The sequence below is a fragment of the Coregonus clupeaformis genome, unplaced genomic scaffold (genome assembly GCF_020615455.1).
Source record: "Coregonus clupeaformis isolate EN_2021a unplaced genomic scaffold, ASM2061545v1 scaf0258, whole genome shotgun sequence".
NCBI lineage: Eukaryota > Metazoa > Chordata > Actinopteri > Salmoniformes > Salmonidae > Coregonus > Coregonus clupeaformis.
Window position 1 is genome coordinate 283,579 of NW_025533713.1, and position 25,172 is coordinate 308,750.

Below are 25,172 nucleotides of genomic sequence, written 5' to 3' on the forward strand. Positions count from 1 at the left end.
GCGTTGAGCTACTCGGTTGAAGGGCGTTGAGCTACTCGGTTGAAGGGCGTTGAGCTACTCGGTTGAAGGGCGTTGAGCTACTCGGTTGAAGGGCGTTGAGCTACTCGGTTGAAGGGCGTTGAGCTACTCTGTTGAAGGGCGTTGAGCTACTCTGTTGAGCTACTCTGTTGAAGGGCGTTGAGCTACTCTGTTGAGCTACTCGGTTGAAGGGCGTTGAGCTACTCGGTTGAAGGGCGTTGAGCTACTCGGTTGAAGGGCGTTGAGCTACTCGGTTGAAGGGCGTTGAGCTACTCGGTTGAAGGGCGTTGAGCTACTCTGTTGAAGGGCGTTGAGCTACTCGGTTGAAGGGCGTTGAGCTACTCGTTTGAAGGGCGTTGAGCTACTCGGTTGAAGGGCGTTGAGCTACTCGGTGGCGGTAAAACCATATGGTTATTCTGAGGACGACAACATCTGTTGGCTTCAACTTGGCTTTCCATACAAATCCTTCCATTAAAAAAGGAACCTGGTTTTTGGTCACTTTCTCATTATAATAAAACAGCGATGGTGAGATTCAAGCTACATGGCTTTATTATGTGCCCCTACATCTGCATTGCTTGCTGTTTGGGGTTTTAGGCTGGGTTGTTGTATAAGCACATTGTGACATCTGCTGATGTAAAAAGGGCTTTATACAGTGGGGGAAAAAAGTATTTAGTCAGCCACCAATTGTGCAAGTTCTCCCACTTAAAAAGATGAGAGAGGCCTGTAATTTCCATCATAGGTACACGTCAACTATGACAGACAAATTGAGAAAAAAAATCCAGAAAATCACATTGTAGGATTTTTAATGAATTTATTTGCAAATTATGGTGGAAAATAAGTATTTGGTCACCTACAAACAAGCAAGATTTCTGGTTCTCACAGACCTGTAACTTCTTCTTTAAGAGGCTCCTCTGTCCTCCACTCGTTACCTGTATTAATGGCACCTGTTTGAACTTGTTATCAGTATAAAAGACACCTGTCCACAACCTCAAACAGTCACACTCCAAACTCCACTATGGCCAAGACCAAAGAGCTGTCAAAGGACACCAGAAACAAAATTGTAGACCTGCACCAGGCTGGGAAGACTGAATCTGCAATAGGTAAGCAGCTTGGTTTGAAGAAATCAACTGTGGGAGCAATTATTAGGAAATGGAAGACATACAAGACCACTGATAATCTCCCTCGATCTGGGGCTCCACGCAAGATCTCACCCTGTGGGGTCAAAATGATCACAAGAACGGTGAGCAAAAATCCCAGAACCACACGGGGGGACCTAGTGAATGACCTGCAGAGAGCTGGGACCAAAGTAACAAAGCCTACCATCAGTAACACACTACGCCGACAGGGACTCAAATCCTGCAGTGCCAGACGTGTCCCCCTGCTTAAGCCAGTACATGTCCAGGCCCGTCTGAAGTTTGCTAGAGTGCATTTGGATGATCCAGAAGAGGATTGGGAGAATGTCATATGGTCAGATGAAACCAAAATATAACTTTTTGGTAAAAACTCAACTCGTCGTGTTTGGAGGACAAAGAATGCTGAGTTGCATCCAAAGAACACCATACCTACTGTGAAGCATGGGGGTGGAAACATCATGCTTTGGGGCTGTTTTTCTGCAAAGGGACCAGGACGACTGATCCGTGTAAAGGAAAGAATGAATGGGGCCATGTATCGTGAGATTTTGAGTGAAAACCTCCTTCCATCAGCAAGGGCATTGAAGATGAAACGTGGCTGGGTCTTTCAGCATGACAATGATCCCAAACACACCGCCGGGCAACGAGGAGTGGCTTCGTAAGAAGCATTTCAAGGTCCTGGAGTGGCCTAGCCAGTCTCCAGATCTCAACCCCATAGAAAATCTTTGGAGGGAGTTGAAAGTCCGTGTTGCCCAGCGACAGCCCCAAAACATCACTGCTCTAGATGAGATCTGCATGGAGGAATGGGCCAAAATACCAGCAACAGTGTGTGAAAACCTTGTGAAGACTTACAGAAAACGTTTGACCTGTGTCATTGCCAACAAAGGGTATATAACAAAGTATTGAGAAACTTTTGTTATTGACCAAATACTTATTTTCCACCATAATTTGCAAATAAATTCATTAAAAATCCTACAATGTGACTTTCTGGAGAAAAACATTCTCATTTTGTCTGTCATAGTTGACGTGTACCTATGATGAAAATTACAGGTCTCTCTCATCTTTTTAAGTGGGAGAACTTGCACAATTGGTGGCTGACTAAATACTTTTTTCCCCACTGTAAATGCATTTGATTTGACATTGGCTACAGAACAATCGCCATGTATCCAATCTATTTATTCAGCCAATGTCCACATTATTCTCACATATTTTAGAATGTAATAATAATTTCAATATCAATGCATTGGCAAGGCCAAAAAAAGTCATTATTCTTAAAGTGATAATGACATACTTTTTTTCTACACTTTTTGCATGATTCTATATTAGGCCCTCTATGTAGTTATATAAATTATACAATTGTATAACATTGGAGGTCCTTGAAAATTACAATGAAGTGCTTGAAAAAGTGCCTGAAAGTCCTTGAATTTGACTTGCCAATGTGTGTATGAGCCCTGCTTAAAGGATGTCTAGTCCTAGGGCTGTGTTGTTCTATAGGTGGAGGGATGGGACAATATTCCTCTGAGTTCACACGTGGAACTGCATGAAAATCATTTTTATTTTAGTTTCAAAGCATTTAGAAATGTTTCTCCCAATGTCAGACATTTTCCCCATTATTTATAGAAAGACACATACACTCAGTGGCCAGTTTATAGGGTACACTCATATAGTACCGGGTCGGACCCCCCTTTGCCTCCAGAAAAGCCAGACTTCTTCGGGGCATGGAAAGTTGCTCAATTGGTATCAAGGGACCTAACGTGTGCCAGGAAAACATCGTTATTTGCCTGTTCGTGGCCCTCCGTTTAGCTTGCACCATTCTTGCCATTCTCCTTCGACATCTCATCAAAGAGCTGTTTTTTGGCAACAGGACTGCCGCTGACCGGATGTTTTTTTGTTTGTCGCACCATTCTCAGTAAACCCTAGACACCGGCATGTGTGAAAAACAAGCCCAGGAGGCCGTTTCTGAGATACTGGAACCAGTCCGCCTGGCACCGACGATCATCAATCAATCAATCAATCAATTTTATTTTATATAGCCCTTCTTACATCAGCTAATATCTCGAAGTGCTGTACAGATCATACCACACTCAAAGTCTCTTAGGTCACTTGTTCTGCCCATTCTAACGTTCAATTGAACAGTAACTGAATGCCTCGATGCCTGTCTGCCTGCTCTATATAACAAGCCACAGCCACGTGACTCACTGTCTGTAGGAGCGAACCATTTTCGTGAACGGGGTGGTGTAAACTGGCCGCTGAGTGTATGCCTAGCCTGGGTTCCAGTCTGTTTCAACCCAAACACGTTCAGCTTGTCAATCACAAACACATCTGGGACTAAAAACACGCCCACCTTCTGGCCTGTCTTACAGGTGGTGGTGAGGGGCCAGTGGTAGGCGTGGCCAGCGCTGCACCCCCACATAGCGGTCAGGTTCCCATGGGAACCCTCAGTAAGCAGGTGTTTGAGGTTGGGGATGAGAGCACAGATGGTGCCGTGACTGTGGGCCCATCGGACCAACTTAGACAGGTTCTCTGAAGAGGTGTGCAAGCAGTCTTCCATCATGAGTTGGAGCCGTTTCCCCTATGGAAAAATGTATAATAGAAGCTTTGGTTAGGTACACTATTATTATAATAATAATAATAATAATAATAATAATAATATACCATTTAGCAGACGCTTTTATCCAAAGCGACTTACAGTCATGTGCGCATACATTTTTACGTATGGGTGGTCCCGGGGATCGAACCCACTACCTTGGCGTTACAAGCGCCGTGCTCTACCAGCTGAGCTACAGAGGACCACAGTGGGTCCTGGGTCTGGATAGCTAAACAACAGTGCTATATGTAGGAGTATAGTCTACGTTAATGTAGACCTGTCTATACATTACACAATCATTTAAACAGTAAAGCTAGTTCAAACCCCAACACACATTATCCTGGTGATTGGAGGTATTGGTGTGGAGTAACCCATGTCCTGTAACATTGAGCCACCTGGAGGCCAGAGACAGTGGAGCTCTGGTCTAGATCTATAACATTGAGCCACCTGGAGGCCAGAGACAGTGGAGCTCTGGTCCAGCTCTATAACATTAAGCCACCTGGAGGCCAGAGACAGTGGAGCTCTGGTCTAGCTCTATAACATTAAGCCACCTGGAGGCCAGAGACAGTGGAGCTCTGGTCTAGATCTATAACATTGAGCCACCTGGAGGCCAGAGACAGTGGAGCTCTGGTCTAGATCTATAACATTAAGCCACCTGGAGGCCAGAGACAGTAAAACTCTGGTCTAGATCTATAACATTGAGCCACCTGGAGGCCAGAGACAGAGGAGCTCTGGTCCAGCTCTATAACATTAAGCCACCTGGAGGCCAGAGACAGTGGAGCTCTGGTCTAGATCTATAACATTGAGCCACCTGGAGGCCAGAGACAGTGGAGCTCTGGTCTAGATGTATAATATTGAGCCATTTTGCGAGATATGTGACAACCCGTACCTGTGCGGCGACGCTGTTCCCACGACGGAGGTTATATCTGTGGTCGGTCGACGGTTCTGATTTTAAAAGGTTGTTGTTTGCGTTTCCGAGCAGTGCACAGTAAAGAACCACATTAAATCGTTAGATGCTACCATCCCCCTCCAAATCAAAACCAAACATAGATTCCATGTTGTGTCTCGCTTAGCGTGCACACGTGTGTTTCACACCCGTTTGTCTAGCTCAGGGAACCAATTCAACATGGCCCGCAAGGTGGTTTGACTTCTGTTTTTTTATTTAAAATCGACATTGAAATGACAAAAAACTCAAATCGAAGCTGTGTAAAAAATAATAAAATGGACCTACATTTATAGTCCAGCTTGCTAACAGTCAAGGGAGTCATGGATTCCAACAGCGACGAAGAGGACAATGTTTTGAACATTTTCACGGTGAGGAAATACAACCGATTTTAAGAGCAGCCCTACAGACCTCGATGAATGCGGCCCGCGGGAGAAAAAATAAATGACTTTGACACTCCTGGTCTAACTAATCAGCCTCGCTATTGGGTGACATCATGCCGCAGAACACTGACATCCATGTTTGGCTTTGATTTGGTGGAGGGGGTTGGTAGCATTCTAACGATTGGATTCAAGCCTTATCTGGGCTCCGCTCGGTAATGCAAACAATGACCTTTTAAAATCAGAACCGTCTACACTATATAGAAGCTGGGCTAGGTGTGGAAGTGAATTATGAAACCAGCCAGTGCCTCCAAAGTGTCTGCAGCCTGAAGAAAACCGTCAAGACGGGCCCAACCACGCAGACAAAGATAGCCCAGAACTCCGCGTCGGGGTTGAGCAGCGACGAGTGTGGCCGGACTGCACCTCCGACTACATCGAGTCACTGTCAGTCCACACTTTAACGCCTACCTTGTACATATGTTTGTCCTGTGTAACTGCATACATTTTATTGCGCTCCGTAGTTTTGGATAAGTAACGTCTGTCAAACTGCGCCCCGTAATCCACTGTTATTGAATGGAGTAGAAAGACTTGAAGCGTGTTACTACCACTTGACACTTTAAATCCATTATTGAATGCTTACTGTATGTGTCCTGATTGTTATAGAGTTGGCAGTTGGATTTGGAATCCATAGTTCTTCCCCCAAAAAAATAGCATTACATTTTACATTTTAGTCATTTAGCAGACGCTCTTATCCAGAGCGACTTACAGGAGCAATTAGGGTTAAGTGCCTTGCTCAAGGGCACATTAACGTCATTTAGCAGACGCTCTTAGCCAGAGCGACTCACAAATTGGTGCGTTCACCCTATAGCCAGTGGGATAACCACTTTACAATTTGGGGGGGTTAGAAGGAATACTTTATCCTATCCCAGGTATTCCTTAAAGAGGTGGGGTTTCAAATGTCTCCGGAAGGTGGTGAGTGACTCCGCTGTCCTGGCGTCGTGAGGGAGCTTGTTCCACCATTGGGGTGCCAGAGCAGCGAACAGTTTTGACTGGGCTGAGCGGGAACTATGCTTCCGCAGAGGAAGGGGAGCCAGCAGGCCAGAGGTGGATGAACGCAATGCCCTCGTTTGGGTGTAGGGACTGATCAGAGCCTGAAGGTACGGAGGTGCCGTTCCCCTCACTGCTCCATAGGCAAGCACCATGGTCTTGTAGCGGATGCGAGCTTCAACTGGAAGCCAGTGGAGTGTGCGGAGGAGGGGGGTGACGTGAGAGAACTTGGGAAGGTTGAACACCAGACGGGCTGCGGCATTCTGGATGAGTTGTAGGGGTTTAATGGCACAGGCAGGGAGGCCAGCCAACAGCGAGTTGCAGTAGTCCAGACTACTGCAATATAGCAGTAGTCCAGACTACTGCAATATAGTCCAGACTATATAGCATTCAGGTATTTTTCTGCCATTGTAATCCTAGGGCGGGCCACCTAAGCATTTTTCTGGTTGCTTAAGTCCTTTTTTATTATTAAAACATTTCAGGATGGAAAACACTTAAGTGTATACCAGAACGACTAAAACCAGATAAAGTATGTAGAAAAGCTTACAATTGCAAAAACAAATTGTCAGCTCCATGGAGAAATTAGTATAATTGCAGGAAATTAGCTTAAACATTTTTACATTCCTCTACAGCGCCAAGATGGGGGCCTCTAAAATGTAGCCACGCGGACGGCCGACCGAGCACATTACCACGCCCCCTGCCACGCCCAACACCTAAACCCCTTTTTGATCGAGAACAACTCTGGTTCTATGCTCCCCTGCCAAAACTGATTAAATCAATGAAGGGCTACTCCTTCTGCATTAACAAACAATATATCAAGCACAAGCCCTTCTGCTAGTGAGTAGCCAGCTAATCTTTCTATTGAAAGTCGAACCAACATGATCTATTTGCTTGCTAACATTTATCCATCTGGGGGAGGCAGGTAGCTTAGTGGTTAAGAGCGTTGTGCCAGTAACCGAAAGGTCGCTGGTTCTAATCCCCGAGCCGACTAGGTGAAAAATCTGTCGATGTGCCCTTGAGCAAGGCACTTAACCCTAATTACTCCTGTAAGTCACTCTGGATAAGAGCGTCTGCTAAATGACTCAAATGTAGAACAGTTATGTATACAGCCTCCTGTCCATGTTGAAATCAAGAGCCCTACCTGGATAAAATATGCTCATTTCTCAGAACGAGTTGCTAATTCCTTATATAAAATGCTAGTATAATGGTCTTTGGCTAAAATGCTGCTCGCGGTACGTGGTACCGTAATGCTGCGCGCAACAAGAAACGGAGTATTAACTTTCCATAACATCTTCATTGATACTCTCATTTTATTAGGGTCTGTTCTGTTCGACATGTTGGGAGTTGAGACATTAAAAGGGCATCGTTACAAAGGTTAAGTTCTCCTCTAGTACAGTAAAATAGTGTCTCAATGTGTTTCGGTGTCCATGAAAACCTAAAATGCAAAAATAGCGAGTTGAAAATGCTTGTTGTCATAGAGGAAGAAGATGATCTTTCGTGTGGCACGGGGAGGGGCTTTGCGTCTGTGTGAGTGGCACGGGGAGGGGCTTATTGTGAGTGGCACAGGGAGGGGCTTGTTGTGAGGGGCTTGTTGTGAGTGGCACAGGGAGGGGCTTGTTGTGAGGGGCTTGTTGTGAGTGGCACAGGGAGGGGCTTGTTGTGAGGGGCTTGTTGTGAGTGGCACAGGGAGGGGCTTGTTGTGAGGGGCTTGTTGTGAGTGGCACAGGGAGGGGCTTGTTGTGAGTGGCAAAGGGAGGGGCTTGTTGTGAGTGGCAGGGGGAGGGGCTTGGTGTCTGTGAAGAGACCAAAAAGACAAACACTCATTAAAAACGGAAGCAGTGAAAGCATCATTTTCAATTTAAGTTAAGAATATAAAATTGAATTTTTAACATTAATTTCCAATGGTATTGTACTTCATCTGGTAAAATCTGCTGTATGTGTCCAAAAACATGGTGTGATTTATTTATTTTGATGATCTACCAGAAATGAACACCCGGTTTGCCCTGCCTTCTATCCTGTAAATGGCTAACGGAGCACCACATTAGCCCGTTACAATCTGATAGCTAAAGTCCGCTCACACTCATCGCTGCTCAACTCCATCGTAAGTCGTAGAGTTAAGTTTAAGGCCTTTGCAGACTGTACGTCGGATTCAGTCTTTTACGATTATCACGTCACACTGTGCGATGTTAATTCAAACCTATCAACCTGGTTAAACGGTACTATTATATTATTCAGACTAATTGTGTGCATACTCGGTGCCGGCCGCGTTCCTATTGGTCAGTCACCGGGATCGGCCGCGTTCCTATTGGTCAGTCACCGGGATCGGCCGCGTTCCTATTGGTCAGTCACCGGGATCGGCTCGTAACACCAGACACTGCCAGAACTTAGTCGGAGCCTACGACTGCATTCAGCATGTGATACCAAAACAATACGACTGCACGTAGTGGTACTTAAATCGGCAGACCTAGACCCTGTCACACTGAACGAGCCAAGACGTCCAACAGTCGTTTACGACCTAAGAATTTGCCCACAACGTGGAAACGTCTGAGACGGCTAAATCGTGACATAAGACAGCTAAAATGGTACAGTCTGTAGAGGGCTTAATGCCGGGCATATACAACACGATTTCGCCATGTTTTTGCCGTCCCAGACTAATTTTAATGATCGGGGTGAAATCCTATGAACATGGGCTAGGATCATTACATCGAGAATCGCACCAATGATGGCTGTTCCGTTCTCCAGACCCCTGTCGGATGTCCTGATAATTTTCTGACATGTCCTAAATTTTGGTTGTGCATTTTATAGTATGAGCAGTGCTACGACGTGATTGGGCAAGGAATGCTGCCAACAGACGTTGAGCATTCAGCATGTGAGACCAAAACAACGGGTGATTCGATTATGCTGAGACTGGGGCACCAGGCCTATGCCTGTCATATCTGGATAAAACGGGGAGGGAGGCGAGCCCTTCTCAAATGGAACAGTAATCTGCACTGCTCTGTCATTTTGTCAACAAGGCAGCATGGTGCATCATCCATAAACATACATCTCTTTTCCATAAAATAAATGTTTGCATTTTCTAATTCGTTTTCATTGCGAAGGCAGATAAAGCGTTTTTGTTTTTTTTATCAAAAGCAATGCCTTCTGCAAGACAGAACACCGAATCCTTGGTACAGAATCCTTGGAAAAACCTCCACTCACCCGGGGCAACAGGCCATGCAAAACGAACCATTATTACATCTGCGTTACATGACAGAAATCTAAAAGATAATTTAATATCTTATTAAATCCATATTCTGCCTCTGACTTTTTTTGATGTTTCTGCACATAATAATGTGCACACTAATACAACATTTGTTTTCCTTCGACAACCAAGAAACGCAGGCAGGATCAATTAGGGAATCAAAGTGTAATGTGAGGATGGACTGAATGAAAGATTTGTGACAAGGACATGGGGAAATGTGACCAGTTGTTAAGATTTTAGAAGTCGTGTAGTGTTTGCCTAGCATAAGTCTGCTAAGGCAAAGAACGGCCTACTGTTACAGTTGTTGGATATTTAGCATCCAAATATTGTTCATAGTTCATTTCGTTATCAGTGGCTAGTCCCGTGTAGCTCAGTTGGTAGAGCATGGCGCTTGCAACGCCAGGGTTGTGGGTTTGATTCCCACGGGGGGCCAGTATGAAAAATGAATGCACTCACTAACTGTAAGTCGCTCTGGATAAGAGTGTCTGCTAAATGACTAAAATCTCAAATGTAGCACGTTTATATAACGTTAATTCTGGGCTGGCTAGTCATTCCAACCATTCTGCAGTTTATTATCTAGCTAGCTTGCTAGTTACCTAGCTGGGCCGTTGGTAACATAACACACCCGAGCTAGCTAGTTATCTTGCTAGCTATCCAGTTATTTCAAATCAATAGTAATATGAAGTTAGCGTTCGTCTACGGCTAGCAAGCTAACGTTAGCTAGCTACGTTCGTTAGTACGATCAGACTCATACATAGAACAAAGAGACGCCTCTCTCTCTGTCTTGTCAGAAACACTTACCTTTACACCGGAGACACTTCATATAGCTATTTCTTCTAGCATAAAGGAAGGAGTTGTTTGGCCTAATATTACTAACAATCATGTGGGTCAAAGCAAGCGATAGACCACTCCGACTAGCCAAACTGAATAGTGCGAGATGTTTTTTTCTTCTCCAAAACATATAAATAAAATATGTTGAAATAACACTAGGCCTCTTCCTGCCTGACCGGAAACACGTGATCCGGATATGTAGCTACGTCATTGTGTGGTTATGAGAGATGAAATGATCATCTTATTCATAAGAAATACAAATACATTTCAATTTGTAACATATACAAAATGGAAGAATGAGAAAATTGAGGACAATGCATGGGTTGCTGTTATGTTCATTGTATACTTATATTTGCTATTTATAAAGGAGGGCTGTTTTACAAAGCAGGAAAGTTTTTTAACAATTGTTTTTGTTGTTTAACTTTTTATATTCATTAATTAAATCAATAGGGAGAATTCAAAAATTAACTCGCAATAGCTGTTTTTTTCTTCTTCCATTTGTAGAAAATGTAGATGGATTTAGTCTGTTGATAAGAACCCTCCACCAGTAATGTAGTGATTGGGTGTAATGTTATCAAATGCTAACATTTGCAAACATTTCAAAAAAACAGTTTTTTTTTAAAATTATTTAATCCATTTTAGAATAAGGCTGTAATGTAACAACATGTGGAAAAAGGGAAGGGGTCTGAATACTTTCCGAATGCGCTGTACAAAGCAAGCGATTGAACCATTTTTGGTTCTATAATTTTAAAAAAATTCTAAGAGTGTAAGCTAGTTAAGAAGAGGCCTACTAGAGTTATCACATAGGATTTATTAACTACAAAAACTGGTACTTTTTTTGGTTAGAACCGGTTCATAACTTTATTTTGCTGGTCGGAACAGTAACCACGTTTCCATCCACAGTTTTTATGCAAGTAAAGTCATACCGTATAAAAAACAAAATCACGACAGCTGTAGAAATAGGAAGTGTCGGTATAGTTTTATAAATGCCAACAGATAATTTGCTCATTCTACATGGTGGGATCTTTTTGTGTCGGTAAAATGTATTATGCGAAAAATGGCAAATATTATGTGCAAATATATATTATGTGCAAATATAGCTGTACAGCAACGCTCCCTGTCCAACCTGACAGAGATTGAGAGGATCTGCAGAGAAGAATGGGAGAAACTCCCCAAATACAGGTGTGCCAAGTTTGTAGCGTCATACCCAAGAAGACTCGAGGCTGTAATCGCTGCCAAAGGTGCTTCAGCAAAGTACTGAGTGAAGGGTCTGAATACTTATGTAAATGTGATATTTCAGTTTTTTATTTTTTAAAACATTTGCTAAAATTTCTAAACCTGTATTTGCTTAGTTATTATGGGGTATTGTGTGTAGATTGATGAGGGGGAAAAACTATTTAATCAATTTTAGAATAAGGCTGTAACATAACAAAATGTGGAAAAAGTCAAGGGGTCTGAATACTTTCCGAATGCGCTGTACATACCTCCTCTCGGTCAGCAACAGTCTTCTAATGGCTTCATGAAACATACCTTCAGAAAGTACTCACACCCCTTGACTTTTTCTACATTCTATTGTCTTACAGGCTGAGTTTAAAATGGATTAAATAGAGATGTTGTGTCACTGGCCTCCACAGTGGAATTATGTTTTTAGACATTTGTACAAATTAATAAAAAATGAAAAGCTGAAATGTCTTGAGTCAATAAGTATTCAACCCCTTTGTTATGGCAAGCCTAAATAAGTTCAGGAGTAAACATTTGCTTAACAAGTCACATAATACGTTGCATGGACTCACTCTGTGTCCAATCATAGTGTTTAACATTATTTTTGAATGACTACCTCATCGCTGTACCCCACACATCCAAATATCTGGAAGGTCCCTCAGTTGAGCAGTCAATTTCTAACACAGATTCAACCACAAAGACAAGGGAGGTTTTCCAATACCTCGCAAAGAAGGGCACCTATTGGTAGATGTTGGCGAAGTTATTAAATTACACTTTGGATTGTGTATCAATACACCCAGTCACTACAAAGATACAGGCGTCCTTCCTAACTCAGTTGGTGGAGAGGAAGGAAACTGCTCAGGGATTTCACCATGAGGCCAATGGTGACTTTAAAACAGTTACAGAGTTTAATGGCTGTGATAGGAGAAAACTGAGGATGGCTCAACAACATTGCAGTTACTCCACAGTACTAACCTAATTGACAGAGTGAAAAGAAGGAAGCCTGTACAGAAAGTCACTTATCTGGTATGTCGTGATTCAAACCGGGTCATGTTACCGACGGACCTTCTCACTAGGTTCTTACAACGCCACTATAATGTAGCTCAAAGTTGAATTTTCCTTAACTTTTCCTATTAATTCTCTATGGTAACGCCTTGATCACACCGACAGTATCATTGCATCAATGCTGCATAACATTTTGTGCAACTACGCAACAATACTGAATGCAGGTATCTACACACGTGTTGCAGACAGTCACATGTGGTTGTTGGACACATGGAGGAGAGAATCATTTCCGCAGTATCCTCAAAACCAACTGCTGACAGCTACAGGGACATAAACTAAAAAAAATGCTGCTTGGAGACAAGTGTTCACGATAGTAGGATTGCCAGGTCAGTTTAGTAGTGAGCTTGGTTCTAGATGTGGCTTGGAGACGAGTGTTCACGATAGTAGGATTGCCAGGTCAGTTTAGTAGTGAGCTTGGTTCTAGATGTGGCTAGCTAGCAAACCTGACTAGCTGGCTTGCTAACATAGCCAATGAAGTGTGTGAGTGAGTGAGTGAGTGAGTGAGTGAGTGAGTGAGTGAGTGAGTGAGTGAGTGAGTGAGTGAGTGAGTGAGTGAGTGAGTGAGTGAGTGAGTGAGTGAGTGAGTGAGTGAGTGAGTGAGTGAGAGAAATAGTAATATAAATGATGCTAGTTACTACCCCTGATCATTTTGTCAGATAACTGTGTGTACTGTAGGTGACATGTCCATGATAGTTATCTAATAACTATAGTTATGCTAGTTGATGGTTTGGCTTATTTTTCATGAGTAGTACACAGTAAGAATTACCGACAGTGGAAGCTCTTGAATGAGATGGTGGAACACCCCTGCCTGCTTTAGGGACTTCAACCATCCCTGGACCCACTCAGCCCTGCGCTTTCAGCGGTCCAACAGCGCGATCAAGACCTCAACGTTGGTCTCATTGTTGAAATAGCCTACTCTCTACTATTTTTACTATTTATTATTGCATCATTTTGGAGGGAAATTATATTATAGGCTGTCACAATACATTCGTAGATGTCATCGAATAAATAATATTTATGCTACTCTATTCTAAGAAATTCTGCAGTATAGCTTTTCTTTAATGATGTAATTCCACTATTTATTTAGTGGATATGTGTGCAACAACAGTTCAACATTCATATTTTGCTACTTTCTGTCAAGCCCAAGCATACAATTTGATGCATACGTTAGATAAATCCAAGGTATGCACCACACTCTGCAACGCAATGCTGCAAGGCAAGCTTCCTGCCATCCAGGACCTCTATACCAGGCGGTGTCAGAGGAAGGCCCTCAAAATTGTCAAAGACTCCAGCCACCCTAGTCATAGACTGTTCTCTCTGCTACCGCATGGCAAACGGTACCGGAGCACCAAGTCTAGGTCCAAAAGGCTTCTCAACAGCTTCTACCCCCAAACCATAAGACTCCTGAACAGCTAATCATGGCTACCCGGACTATTTGCACTGCCCCCCCACCCCATCTTTTTACGCTGCTGCTACTCTGTTAATTATTTATGCATAGTCACTTTAACTCTACCCACATGTACATATAACTTTTTTTTTTAAACTACCTCAACTAGCCGGTGCCCCCGCACATTGACTCTGCACCGGTACCCCCCTGTATATATAGCCTCCCTACTGTTATTTTATTTTACTTCTGCTCTTTTTTTCTCAACACTTTTTTGTTGAAAATAAATGCACTTTTGGTTAAGGGCTGTAAGTAAGCATTTCACTGTAATGTCTGCACATGTTGTATTCGGCGCATGTGGCCAATAACATTTGATTTGATTTGATTTGATACGCAGCGTTCCATTGGAAATGAATGTACTTCTGGTGTATTACACCGTCAGAGATAAGACCGCCTCGATCACACCAAAACGCAAATGATGCTGTCGGTGTGATCGAGGCGGTCTTATCAGTATGGGTGTAATATATTTCTGGACACTGGTTGTTTTTGTGGTGTTGTTCCATACCCCATTGTAGAAAGAAGGAGCGAACAACCATCAATGTAGACACAGATCTCTGTTATTTAAAGTTAGTTATTACAGACCGATCTGGCATTTCTCCATCTGGAAATTACTTCTTACAACACAACTGCAATTATTTATCTCATTTATGTCCAAGATAGCTAACTATAAAGCTAACTAGCTAGCTAACTTTAGCTGCCTCTAGATCCAGTTGGTCAGCAGAGCAGTCAAAAAGACAGCTAAGTCACTTTTGCTTTTAGAACTTTCTAATCATCTCTAAAGTTGTTTGGCATGCGGTCAAACTAGCTACATATATTTAGCTAAAAAGACTGTTGATGAAATGTATTGTTTTCTTTGTAGCTAACTATCTAGCTTGGTTGTAGGCTACAGTAGGCTAGTACAGTAAAAGTTAGTAGCTAGCTACTATACTGAATACCTTTACTGAATGACAACAATGTAGCCTGAACATTGTTATGTCTAGCTGGTTGGGCTTAGAAATTGATAAATGAACATATGAAGAGATCACAAATTCATGCAGCTGTGGTGTCACATGTTTAGCTAATTATCTGCTTTAAAAATAGTGAAAATACTCAAGCCTTTATCCATACCAGAAGGTCTCCCATAAAACGTGATGTTGACTTCATATGGGACAACCAGGTGGCATCCTGGCCGTCCAAATTTCCTCATCTGCTGGCCTTCCTATCCAAATTTCCTCATCTGCTGGCCGTCCTATCCAAATTTCCTCATCTGCTGGCCGTCCTATCCAAATTTCCTCATCTGCTGGCCGTCCTATCCAAATTTCCTCATCTGCTGGCCGTCCTATCCAAATTTCCTCATCTGCTGGCCGTCCTATCCAAATTTCCTCATCTGCTGGCCTTCCTATCCAAATTTCCTCATCTGCTGGCCTTCCTATCCAAATTTCCTCATCTGCTGGCCGTCCTATCCAAATTTCCTCATCTGCTGGCCGTCCTATCCAAATTTCCTCATCTGCTGGCCGTCCTATCCAAAGTTCCTCATCCGCTGGCCATCCTATCCAAATTTCCTCATCTGCTGGCCATCCTATCCAAATCTCCTCATCCGCTTGCATGCCCCTCCCCTATATCAAGGTGTTTTGGTACTTCCCTTATGCACTACGCTAACTTCTAATATTCCACAGGTCAATATCGTCTACCAGTCTGTCTATCCTTCCCTCTATCCATCATTCATAGTGACAATAGTGGATCGTTTGTCCAGATCTGCAACTAGCAATCATACCACACATACAAGCATTCAAAGCTGCATCCATTTTCAGTGTGAATCCACAAGAACCAATAGGAATAGCTGATAGACAGCGGAGAGGCCAGGTGCATCAATGAGCATGAAAGAACAGTGAAGACAAATGTCCAGTCACTCGAGAATAAGATGGATGAGCTTCATTCCAGAGTCTCCTATCAGAGAGACTTGAAAAGCTGCAATATTATATGTCTTACTGAAACGTGGCTGGATGATGACGCAGCTTCGGGAAAGTCGAAAGGAGGTGGAGTGTGTTTTTTCATAACAACTGGTGTGCTGCTTCAAGTGTGAAGGAAATCTCGAGTTTTGTTCACCTGATATAGAATACCTCATGGTAATCTGCAGACCCTTTTATCTACCAAGAGAGTTCTCATCTGTAATTATCACGGCTGTCTACATCCCTCCCCAAGCCAACACCACTCTGGCACTCAACGAACTGTATGGGGCCATAAACAAACAAGAAACTGCTCACCCAGAGGCAGCGTTTCTGGTGGGCGGAGACCTTAACGCAGAGAGACTTAAAACCGTTCTACCTCACTTCTACCAACATGTCTCCTGCGCCACTAGGGGCGCTAAAACTCTAGAACACTTTTATTCTACCCACAGAAACGCCTACAAGGCCCTCCCTCGTCCCACCTCCGGCAAATCTGACCACGACTCCATTCTCCTGCTATCTGTTTACAAACAAAAGCTCAACCAGGAAGTACCAGTGATGCGCTCAAAACGGAAGTGGTCGGATGAAGCAGACGCGAGGCTACAAGACTGTTTTGCTAGTACAGACTGGGATATGTTCCGGGATTCACCTGATGGCATTGAGGAGTTTACCACAACAGTCACGGGCTACATCGATAAGTGCATAGCCGATGTCGTCCCCACAGGGACTATAAGAACGTATCCAAACCCAAAACGATGGATTACAGGTAATATCCGCTCTGGGCTAAAGGCTAGAGCTACCGCTTACAAGGAACAGGACACGGACATGGACGCCCACTACGACCTCGTAAGAGACATCAAACATGCAAAAGGACAATATAGGAGGAAGGTGGAATCTTATTACACCGGCTCCGACGCTCGTCGTATGAGGCAGGGCTTGCAGACGATAACGGATTACAAAGGGAAACCCAGACGTGAGTTGCCCAGCGATGCAGAACACCCAAACGAGCGAAATGCCTTTTATGCTCACTTCGAGGAATATAACACTGTGCCTTGCGTGAAAGCCGCTGTTTTTCCGGATGACTGTGTGATCTCGCTCTCCGTGGCCGATGTGAGCAGAACATTTAAAACAGGTTAACAATCACAGACAATAGACAACAGACAACACTTCCACCACGCTGACCCTCAACACCCCCCACCCACCCACTGTTTCCTGTAGTCCACAATCAGCTCCTTTGTTTTACTGATGTTGAGAGATTGTTGTCCTGGCACCACACTGCCAGGCCTCTGACCTCCTCCCTGTAGGCGGTCTCATCGTCGTCGGTGATCAGGCCTACCACCGTCGTGTCGTCAGCAAACTTGATGATGGAGTTAGTTGTGCATGGGTAAACAGGGAGTACAGAAGGGGATTGAGCACGCACTCCTGAGCGGCCCCCGTGCTGCGGGCCGGCGTGGCGGTGTTGTTTGTTGCCTACTCTCACCACCTGGGGTCGGCCCGTCAGGAAGTCCAGGATCCAGTTGCAGAGGGATGTGTTCAGTCCCAGGGTCCGTAGCTTGGACCTGCCCCCGGTATGACACCATGTCAGCCTTGTAACTGTACACTAAACATGGTGGTGATCATAAACGTTGGTGTAAATGACATGGGTTTTATAATATGGAAATGTGAAGCGCACGGGTGTTTGGTTTGGCCTCACGGGTGTTTGGTTTGGCCTCACGGGTGTTTGGTTTGGCCTCACGGGTGTGTGGTTTGGCCTCACGGGTGTGTGGTTTGGCCTCACGGGTGTGTGGTTTGGCCTCACGGGTGTGTGGTTTGGCCTCACGGGTGTGTGGTTTGGCCTCACGGGTGTGTGGTTTGGCCTCACGGGTGTTTTGGTTTGGCCTCACGGGTGTGTGGTTTGGCCTCACGGGTGTTTTGGTTTGGCCTCACGGGTGTGTGGTTTGCTGGTATGACATCAAAGCTGTATTTATTATAATCCTCAACGTCTCATCTTTCAGAACACATCGACTCTCTATTTACAGCATTCCCCTCTCTCTGACAACAACAAATGTGCAAAAGTTGCCCGATTAGGGGGAGGGATGGGGGCATTTTGTCACGCACGGTGCTCACACTTAGCACGTCTGTCAGTCAAAACCCACACAGCGCTGCAAAGCGAAGAGCCTGAGCTCTGACGTCATGTATATCATGTTACTGTACAGCGACTGCGTTCCAAATTAGGTTCTTATCAGTGACCAAATCTGCCATTTTCAACCCGTACACGAGTTCTGATGGGCTACAAGAAACAAAATGACTTTTTTTAAATTATTTTTTTATTCAATAAATTATATAATTGTAAGCGTTCTAATTTGATCAAACTAAACCATTGATCTTTTTCAGTGATGAAGACACTACTACCATGGGCAAACATGTAGTCTATGGAAGGTATCGTTCAAATCAAAAGGAAATCAGAAAGTGATTGAAATCATGAAACAACCCGAGATTCTAAAAAGTCAGGTTAAAAATACTTTCCTGTGGATATATTTTCTTCCATTTTGAGACAACCGGTAGAGTATGTTAAAATCTGTCTTGTAGAGGTCATGAGAGGAAGCCTTCCAAATGTTTGCATTGCTGTCTTTCAGACGGTGTAACCAGCAAGGTAGAAAAGTCTGTAGCTACAAATTTGTAACAGGATAACGTGATTCTCCATTAGCCATTACAGGATAGGTACTGTTTGGCGTAGCACAGAGAATTTTCGACCAACCTTAACTTGGCAATACTATCTTCGTTCTCAATTCGGCCAAACATGTATGTTATAAAATGTCTATGTCCAGTTGCAGGTGGTTCGTTTGAATGTAGAAAACGCTCTTATTAAAATAACTGTTTTGCTCCGTGAAGTAATCCAACAACGCCGCCATCTTGTCTGTTTCTAATCTTCTCTCATTGAACGAGAGAGGTGGGTGTCATCATGACAAGCGGCACTTTGGGGTAGAGCCACCGTTCAGTCATTCAACACTGCTGTTCTATTATATACACTATGTATTCAACTTCATGACCAAGACACCCCACCTTCATGACCAAGACACCCCACCTTCATGACCAAGACACCCCACCTTCATGACCAAGACACCCCACCTTCATGACCAAGACACCCCACCTTCATGACCAAGACACCCCCACCTTCATGACCAAGACACCCCCACCTTCATGACCAAGACACCCCCACCTTCATGACCAAGACACCCACGACCAAGACACCCCCACCTTCATGACCAAGACACCCCCACCTTCATGACCAAGACACCCCACCTTCATGACCAAGACACCCCCACCTTCATGACCAAGACACCCCCCACCTTCATGACCAAGACACCCCACCTTCATGACCAAGACACCCCACCTTCATGACCAAGACACCCCCACCTTCATGACCAAGACACCCCACTTTATATTTAGAACAGTCATACTTGACATAGCACATTCATAATGTATTCTGTATATCCTATTGTGCACATATCAGTTTTATTACCATGCATACTACCTTCTAATTACTTATTGTCCCCAACGATGAAATCGGGGAGGGGAGTGTGGATCGGTCACCGTCCGTTAGTACATTTGTTCATCATACGCCATCTCAGACACCACTGGCCCGATTATGACAAAACGTGTGTGAATGAGGAGTCTTGCCATAAAGAGCTGTCATTTACAAAATTACACTGATTGGCCCAAAGGGGGCGCTGCATCATCCTGGGGGACGACATGTTTATTGTTGCCTTATTTTTGATGGATGTTGTACTGCGGTTGTTGAGGGAGCTGGCACGTTGAGGGAGCTGGCACGTCAGCATTTCACTGCACCTTTTATACCTGCTGTAAACTGGGACGAATACACTACGTGATCACCTGTGTGTGCGCCCTGCCACGAAACCAAAAATAGCAACAGAAAATAGTAGCTAGTGCAATGCCATTGAAGGAACAGCGGTGGTATCAGTGTCTAATGCCGTCCAAGAATTTACAGAACAATGTTGCCATGACTACGAACAGAACAGCAGAAGAATTAGAGCGTCTGGTTTATTAGAAACTGCATGTTAGAAAAAGAGGTGGACAGTTCAGTATTTATTACACACAGTTAGGAGATTCATTAGACATTCTGGGTGCATCCCAATGGAACCCTGTTCCCTCTATAGTGCACTACTTTTGACAAGGGCCCAGGCTCTGGTCAAAAGTAGTGCACTTATGGTCAAGACAACTGGGAAATCGCTTGACTTCAGTGCATTCAAGACAACCGGGAACTGTGGAATAAAACAAGCTCCGACTGGGAGAAATAGTTTTGAATGGCCATTCAACTCAGAATTACAAGTCAGAAACTCGGGCATTATCCTAGAGCTCGTACGTCACGATATACAGCTGCGGAAAAAATTAAGAGACCAAACTGCAAAATTATCAGTTTCTCTGGTTTTACTATTGATAGGTAAGTGTTTGGGTAAAAATAACATGTTTGTTTTATTCTATAATCTACTGACAACATTTCTCCCAAATTCCAAATAAAAAAGGTCATTTAGAGCAGTTATTTGCAGAAAATGACAACTGGTCAAAATAACCAAAAAGATGCAGTGTTGTCAGACCTTGAATAATGCAAAGACAATAAGTTCATCTTAATTTTTAAACATCACAATAGTAATGTTTTAACTTAGGAAAAGTTCTGAAATCAATATTTGGTGGAATAACCCTGATTTTCAATCACAGCTTTCATGCGTCTTGGCATGCTCTCCACCAGTCTTTCACATTGATGTTGGGTGACTTTATGCCACTCCTGGCGCAGAAATTCAAGCAGCTCGGCTTTGTTTGATGGCTTGTGACCATCCATCTTCCTCTTGATCACATTCCAGAAGTTTTCAATGGGGTTCAGGTCTGGAGATTGGGCTGACCGTGACAGGGTCTTGATCTGGTGGTCCTCCATCCACACCTTGATTGACCTGGCTGTGTGGCATGGCACATTGTCCTGCTGGAAAAACCAATCCTCAGAGTTGGGGAACAATGTCAGAGCAAAAGAAAGCACGTTTTCTTCCAGGACAACCTTGTACATGGCTTGATTCATGTGTCCTTCACAAAGACAAATCTGCCCGATTCCAGCCTTGCTGAAGCACCCCCAGATCATCACCGATCCTCCACCAAATTTCACAGTGGGTGCGAGACACTGTGGCTTGTAGGCCTCTCCAGGTCTCTGTCTGACCATTAGACGACCAGGTGTTGGGCAAAGCTGAAAATTGAACTCATCAGAGAAGATGACCTTACTCCAGTCCTCTACGGTCCAATCCTTATGGTCTTTTGCAAACCTCAGCCTGGCTCTTCTTTGCTTCTCATTGATGAAGGGCTTTTTTCTAGCTTTGCACGACTTCAGCCCTGCCCCTAGGAGCCTGTTTCGAACCATCCTCGCCATGTACTTCACTCCAGCTGCCGTTTGCCCTTCTTTTTGTAGGTCACTTGATGTCATCCTACGGTTGTTGAGTGACATTCGAATGAGTTGGCGGTCATCCCGGTCAGTAGAGAGTCGTTTTCGCCCTCTGCCCGTCTGTAGCTTTGTTGTCCCCAATGTCTGCTGCTTGACCTTGTTCTTATGAACCGCCGTCTTTGAAATTTTAAGGATGGAAGCAACCTGACGCTCACTGTATCCCTCTGCCAGTAAAGCCAGAATTGACCCCTTCTTTTCCTCACTCAGAATTTTCCTTTTCAACTCTTTTGGCATGGTCAATAGTTATTTTTTTATTAATATTACTTTTGATGTACTATTAGCACTGTTTTTGCCATCCAGCTGGTCCTATTGCAAGAGGATAGTGATGACCACAGCAGTGGTTTTTATACTTTTCCTCGTTAAAGAAGATTTGGTTCAGGTGATCACCTAATCAGTACCTAATTCAGTAGAATGAGGTGTGCCTGTGTTGGAATTCAACAGACACTGGAATGGAATGGCTGTCATACATGTAGAGATGCTGATTTAAGAAAAATTTGCAGTGGTCTTTTAATTTTTTCCACAGCTGTATATATTTTGAGTTCCCAGTTGTCTGGAACGCACCATATATTTCAGACACAGCCATTCTAATAGTTATTATTTAGAGTTTAGACTTCTTCATCATGGACATCATCTTCTCCATCTTGATAGCCAGGGTCATGTCTCCTTTAATCCTCAGCTTCCCTGACATGGTGGGCTTTAGTTTGCCTGGAGAGAGAGCACCACAAGACGTTACTAATGAGAGAGCACCACAACATGTTACTAATGAGAGAGAGCACCACAAATGTGTTACTAATGAGAGAGAGCACCACAACATGTTACTAATGAGAGAGAGCACCACAACACGTTACTAATGAGAGAGAGCACCACAACATGTTACTAATGAGAGAGAGCACCACAACATGTTACTAATGAGAGAGAGCACCACAAATGTGTTACTAATGAGAGAGAGCACCACAACATGTTACTAATGAGAGAGAGCACCACAACATGTTACTAGTGAGAGAGAGCACCACAACATGTTACTAATGAGAGAGAGCACCACAACATGTTACTAATGAGAGAGAGCACCACAACATGTTACTAATGAGAGAGCATCACAACATGTTACTAATGAGAGAGAGCACCACAACATGTTACTAATGAGAGAGAGCACCACAACATGTTACTAATGAGAGAGAGCACCACAAATGTGTTACTAATGAGAGAGCACCACAACATGTTACTAATGAGAGAGAGCACCACAACATGTTACTAGTGAGAGAGAGCACCACAACACGTTACTAATGAGAGAGAGCACCACAACATGTTACTAGTGAGAGAGAGCACCACAACACGTTACTAGTGAGAGAGAGCACCACAACATGTTACTAATGAGAGAGAGTACCACAACATGTTACTAATGAGAGAGAGCACCACATGTTACTAGTGAGAGAGAGCACCACAACATGTTACTAACGAGAGAGAGTACCACAACATGTTACTAATGAGAGAGAGCACCACATGTTACTAGTGAGAGAGAGCACCACAACATGTTACTAACGAGAGAGAGCATCACAACATGTTACTAATGAGAGAGAGTACCACAACATGTTACTAATGAGAGAGAGCACCACATGTTACTAGTGAGAGAGAGCACCACAGCATGTTACTAATGAGAGAGAGCACCACAACATGTTACTAATGAGAGAGAGCACCACAACATGTTACTAATGAGAGAGCACCACAACATGTTACTAATGAGAGAGCACCACAACATGTTACTAATGAGAGAGAGCACCACAACATGTTACTAATGAGAGAGAGCATCACAACATGTTACTAACGAGAGAGAGCATCACAACATGTTACTAATGAGAGAGAGCATCACAAATGTGTTACTAATGAGAGAGCATCACAACATGTTACTAATGAGAGAGCATCACATGTTACTAATGAGAGAGCATCACAACATGTTACTAATGAGAGAGAGCATCACATGTTTCTAATGAGAGAGCATCACAACATCTTACTAACGAGAGAGAGCATCACAACATGTTACTAATGAGAGAGAGCATCACAACATGTTACTAACGAGAGAGAGCACCACAACATGTTACTAATGAGAGAGAACATCACAACATGTTACTAATGAGAGAGAGCACCACAACATGTTACTAATGAGAGAGAGCATCACAACATGTTACTAATGAGAGAGAGCACCACAACATGTTACTAATGAGAGAGAGCACCACAACATGTTACTAATGAGAGAGAGCATCACAACATGTTACTAATGAGAGAGAGCATCTGTTTGGATTAGATGATGAGCACTAGGCTGGTCCCAGATCTGCTTTTGCTGTCTTGTCAACTCTTATTGTCAAGACAGCACAAACAGATCTGGGACCAGCCTAGTGCTCATCATCTAATCCAAACAGATCTGGGACCAGCCTAGTGCTCATCATCTAATCCAAACAGATCTGGGACCAGCCTAGTGCTCATCATCTAATCCAAACAGATCTGGGACCAGCCTAGTGCTCATCATCTAATCCAAACAGATCTGGGACCAGGGTATATGAGCACTCCTAGGTAGCTAACAGCCGTCTTTGCCACTGACTGACCTGCAAACATCTTGGTGAAGCCGGCACTATCCATGGTCATGACTGGGGGCTCTCCGCCCCCCATCGTTCTTCAGATCAATGAACCACACTCCTGCATGCTCACCTAGAACAGAGAAACATCAACAGAACACAACACAAATGTACTACTACTGAAGTATAGGCATATTGCCATGGTTCAGTTTATTGTCATGTGTATAAAAATATTGACCCTGCAGTCAATCAACACAAAACATGAATGACTTGTGGAGTTGCTTGCATTCGCCACCATGGTGTAATGAAAGATTCGATGATGTAGCACCTAGGAAGCCTAGGGTCGTTGCAAAATACAGCACCTTCGGAAAGTATTCAGACCCCTTGACTTTTTCCACATGTTGTTACGTTACAGCCTTATTCTAAAATGGATTAAATTGTTTTGTTTTTTTCATCAATCTACACACAATACCCCATAATCACAGAACAAAAACTGGTTTTTAGAAATGTTTGCAAATTTATTTGAAAAAAGATCACATAGGTATTCAGACCCTTTACTCAGTACTTTGTTGAAGCACCTTTGGCAGCGATTACAGCCTCGAGTCTTCTTGGGTATGACGCTACAAGCTTGGCACACCTGTATTTGGGGAGTTTCTCCCATTCTTCTCTGAAGATCCTCTCAAGCTCTGTCAGGTTGGATGGGGAGCGTCGCTGCACAGCTATTTTCAGGTCTCTCCAGAGATGTTCGATCGGGTTCAAGTCCGGGCTCTGGCTGGGCCACTCAAGGACATTCAGAGACTTGTCCCGAAGCCACTTGTGCATTGTCTTGGCTGTGTGCTTAGGGTCGTTGTCCTGTTGGAAGGTGAACATTCGCCCCAGTCTGAGGTCCTGAGCGCTCTGGAGCAGGTTTTCATCAAGGATCTCTCTGTACTTTGCTCCATTAATCTTTCCCTTGATCCTGACTAGTCTCCCAGTCCCTGCCGCTGAAAAACATTCCCACAGCATGATGCTGCCAACACCATGCTTCACCGTAAGGATGGTGCCAGGTTTCCTCCAGATGTGACGCTTGGTATTCAGGCCAAAGAGTTCAATCTTGGTTTCATCAGACCAGAGAATCTTGTTTCTCATGGTCAGAGTCCTTTAGGTGCCTTTTGGCAAACTCCAAGTGGGCTGTCATGTGCCTTTTACTGAGGAGTGGCTTCCGTCTGGCCACTCTACCATAAATACCTGAATGGTGGAGTACTGCAGAGATGGTTGTCCTTCTGGAAGGTTCTCCCATCTCCACAGAGGA

General features: G+C 43.9%; 1 protein-coding gene and 1 pseudogene across 2 annotated transcripts in view; both read right to left on the reverse strand.

Moving 5' to 3' along the window:
- The window catches only part of LOC121583628, a 63,281-nt gene extending 52,927 nt beyond the window's left edge, over positions 1–10,354 (reverse strand). For both annotated transcript variants that reach the window (XM_041899782.2, XM_045214450.1), the window contains exons 1-2: positions 10,148–10,354; positions 3,493–3,720 (exon numbers count right to left, since the gene is read on the reverse strand). In XM_041899782.2, coding sequence (XP_041755716.1) covers positions 3,493–3,702 — 210 coding nt within the window. In that variant the 5' untranslated portion in view covers positions 3,703–3,720; positions 10,148–10,354. The remainder of the gene's footprint in view (positions 1–3,492; positions 3,721–10,147) is intronic.
- Positions 10,355–21,883: 11,529 nt separating this feature from the next.
- The window catches only part of LOC121583074, a 35,834-nt pseudogene continuing 32,545 nt past the window's right edge, over positions 21,884–25,172 (reverse strand).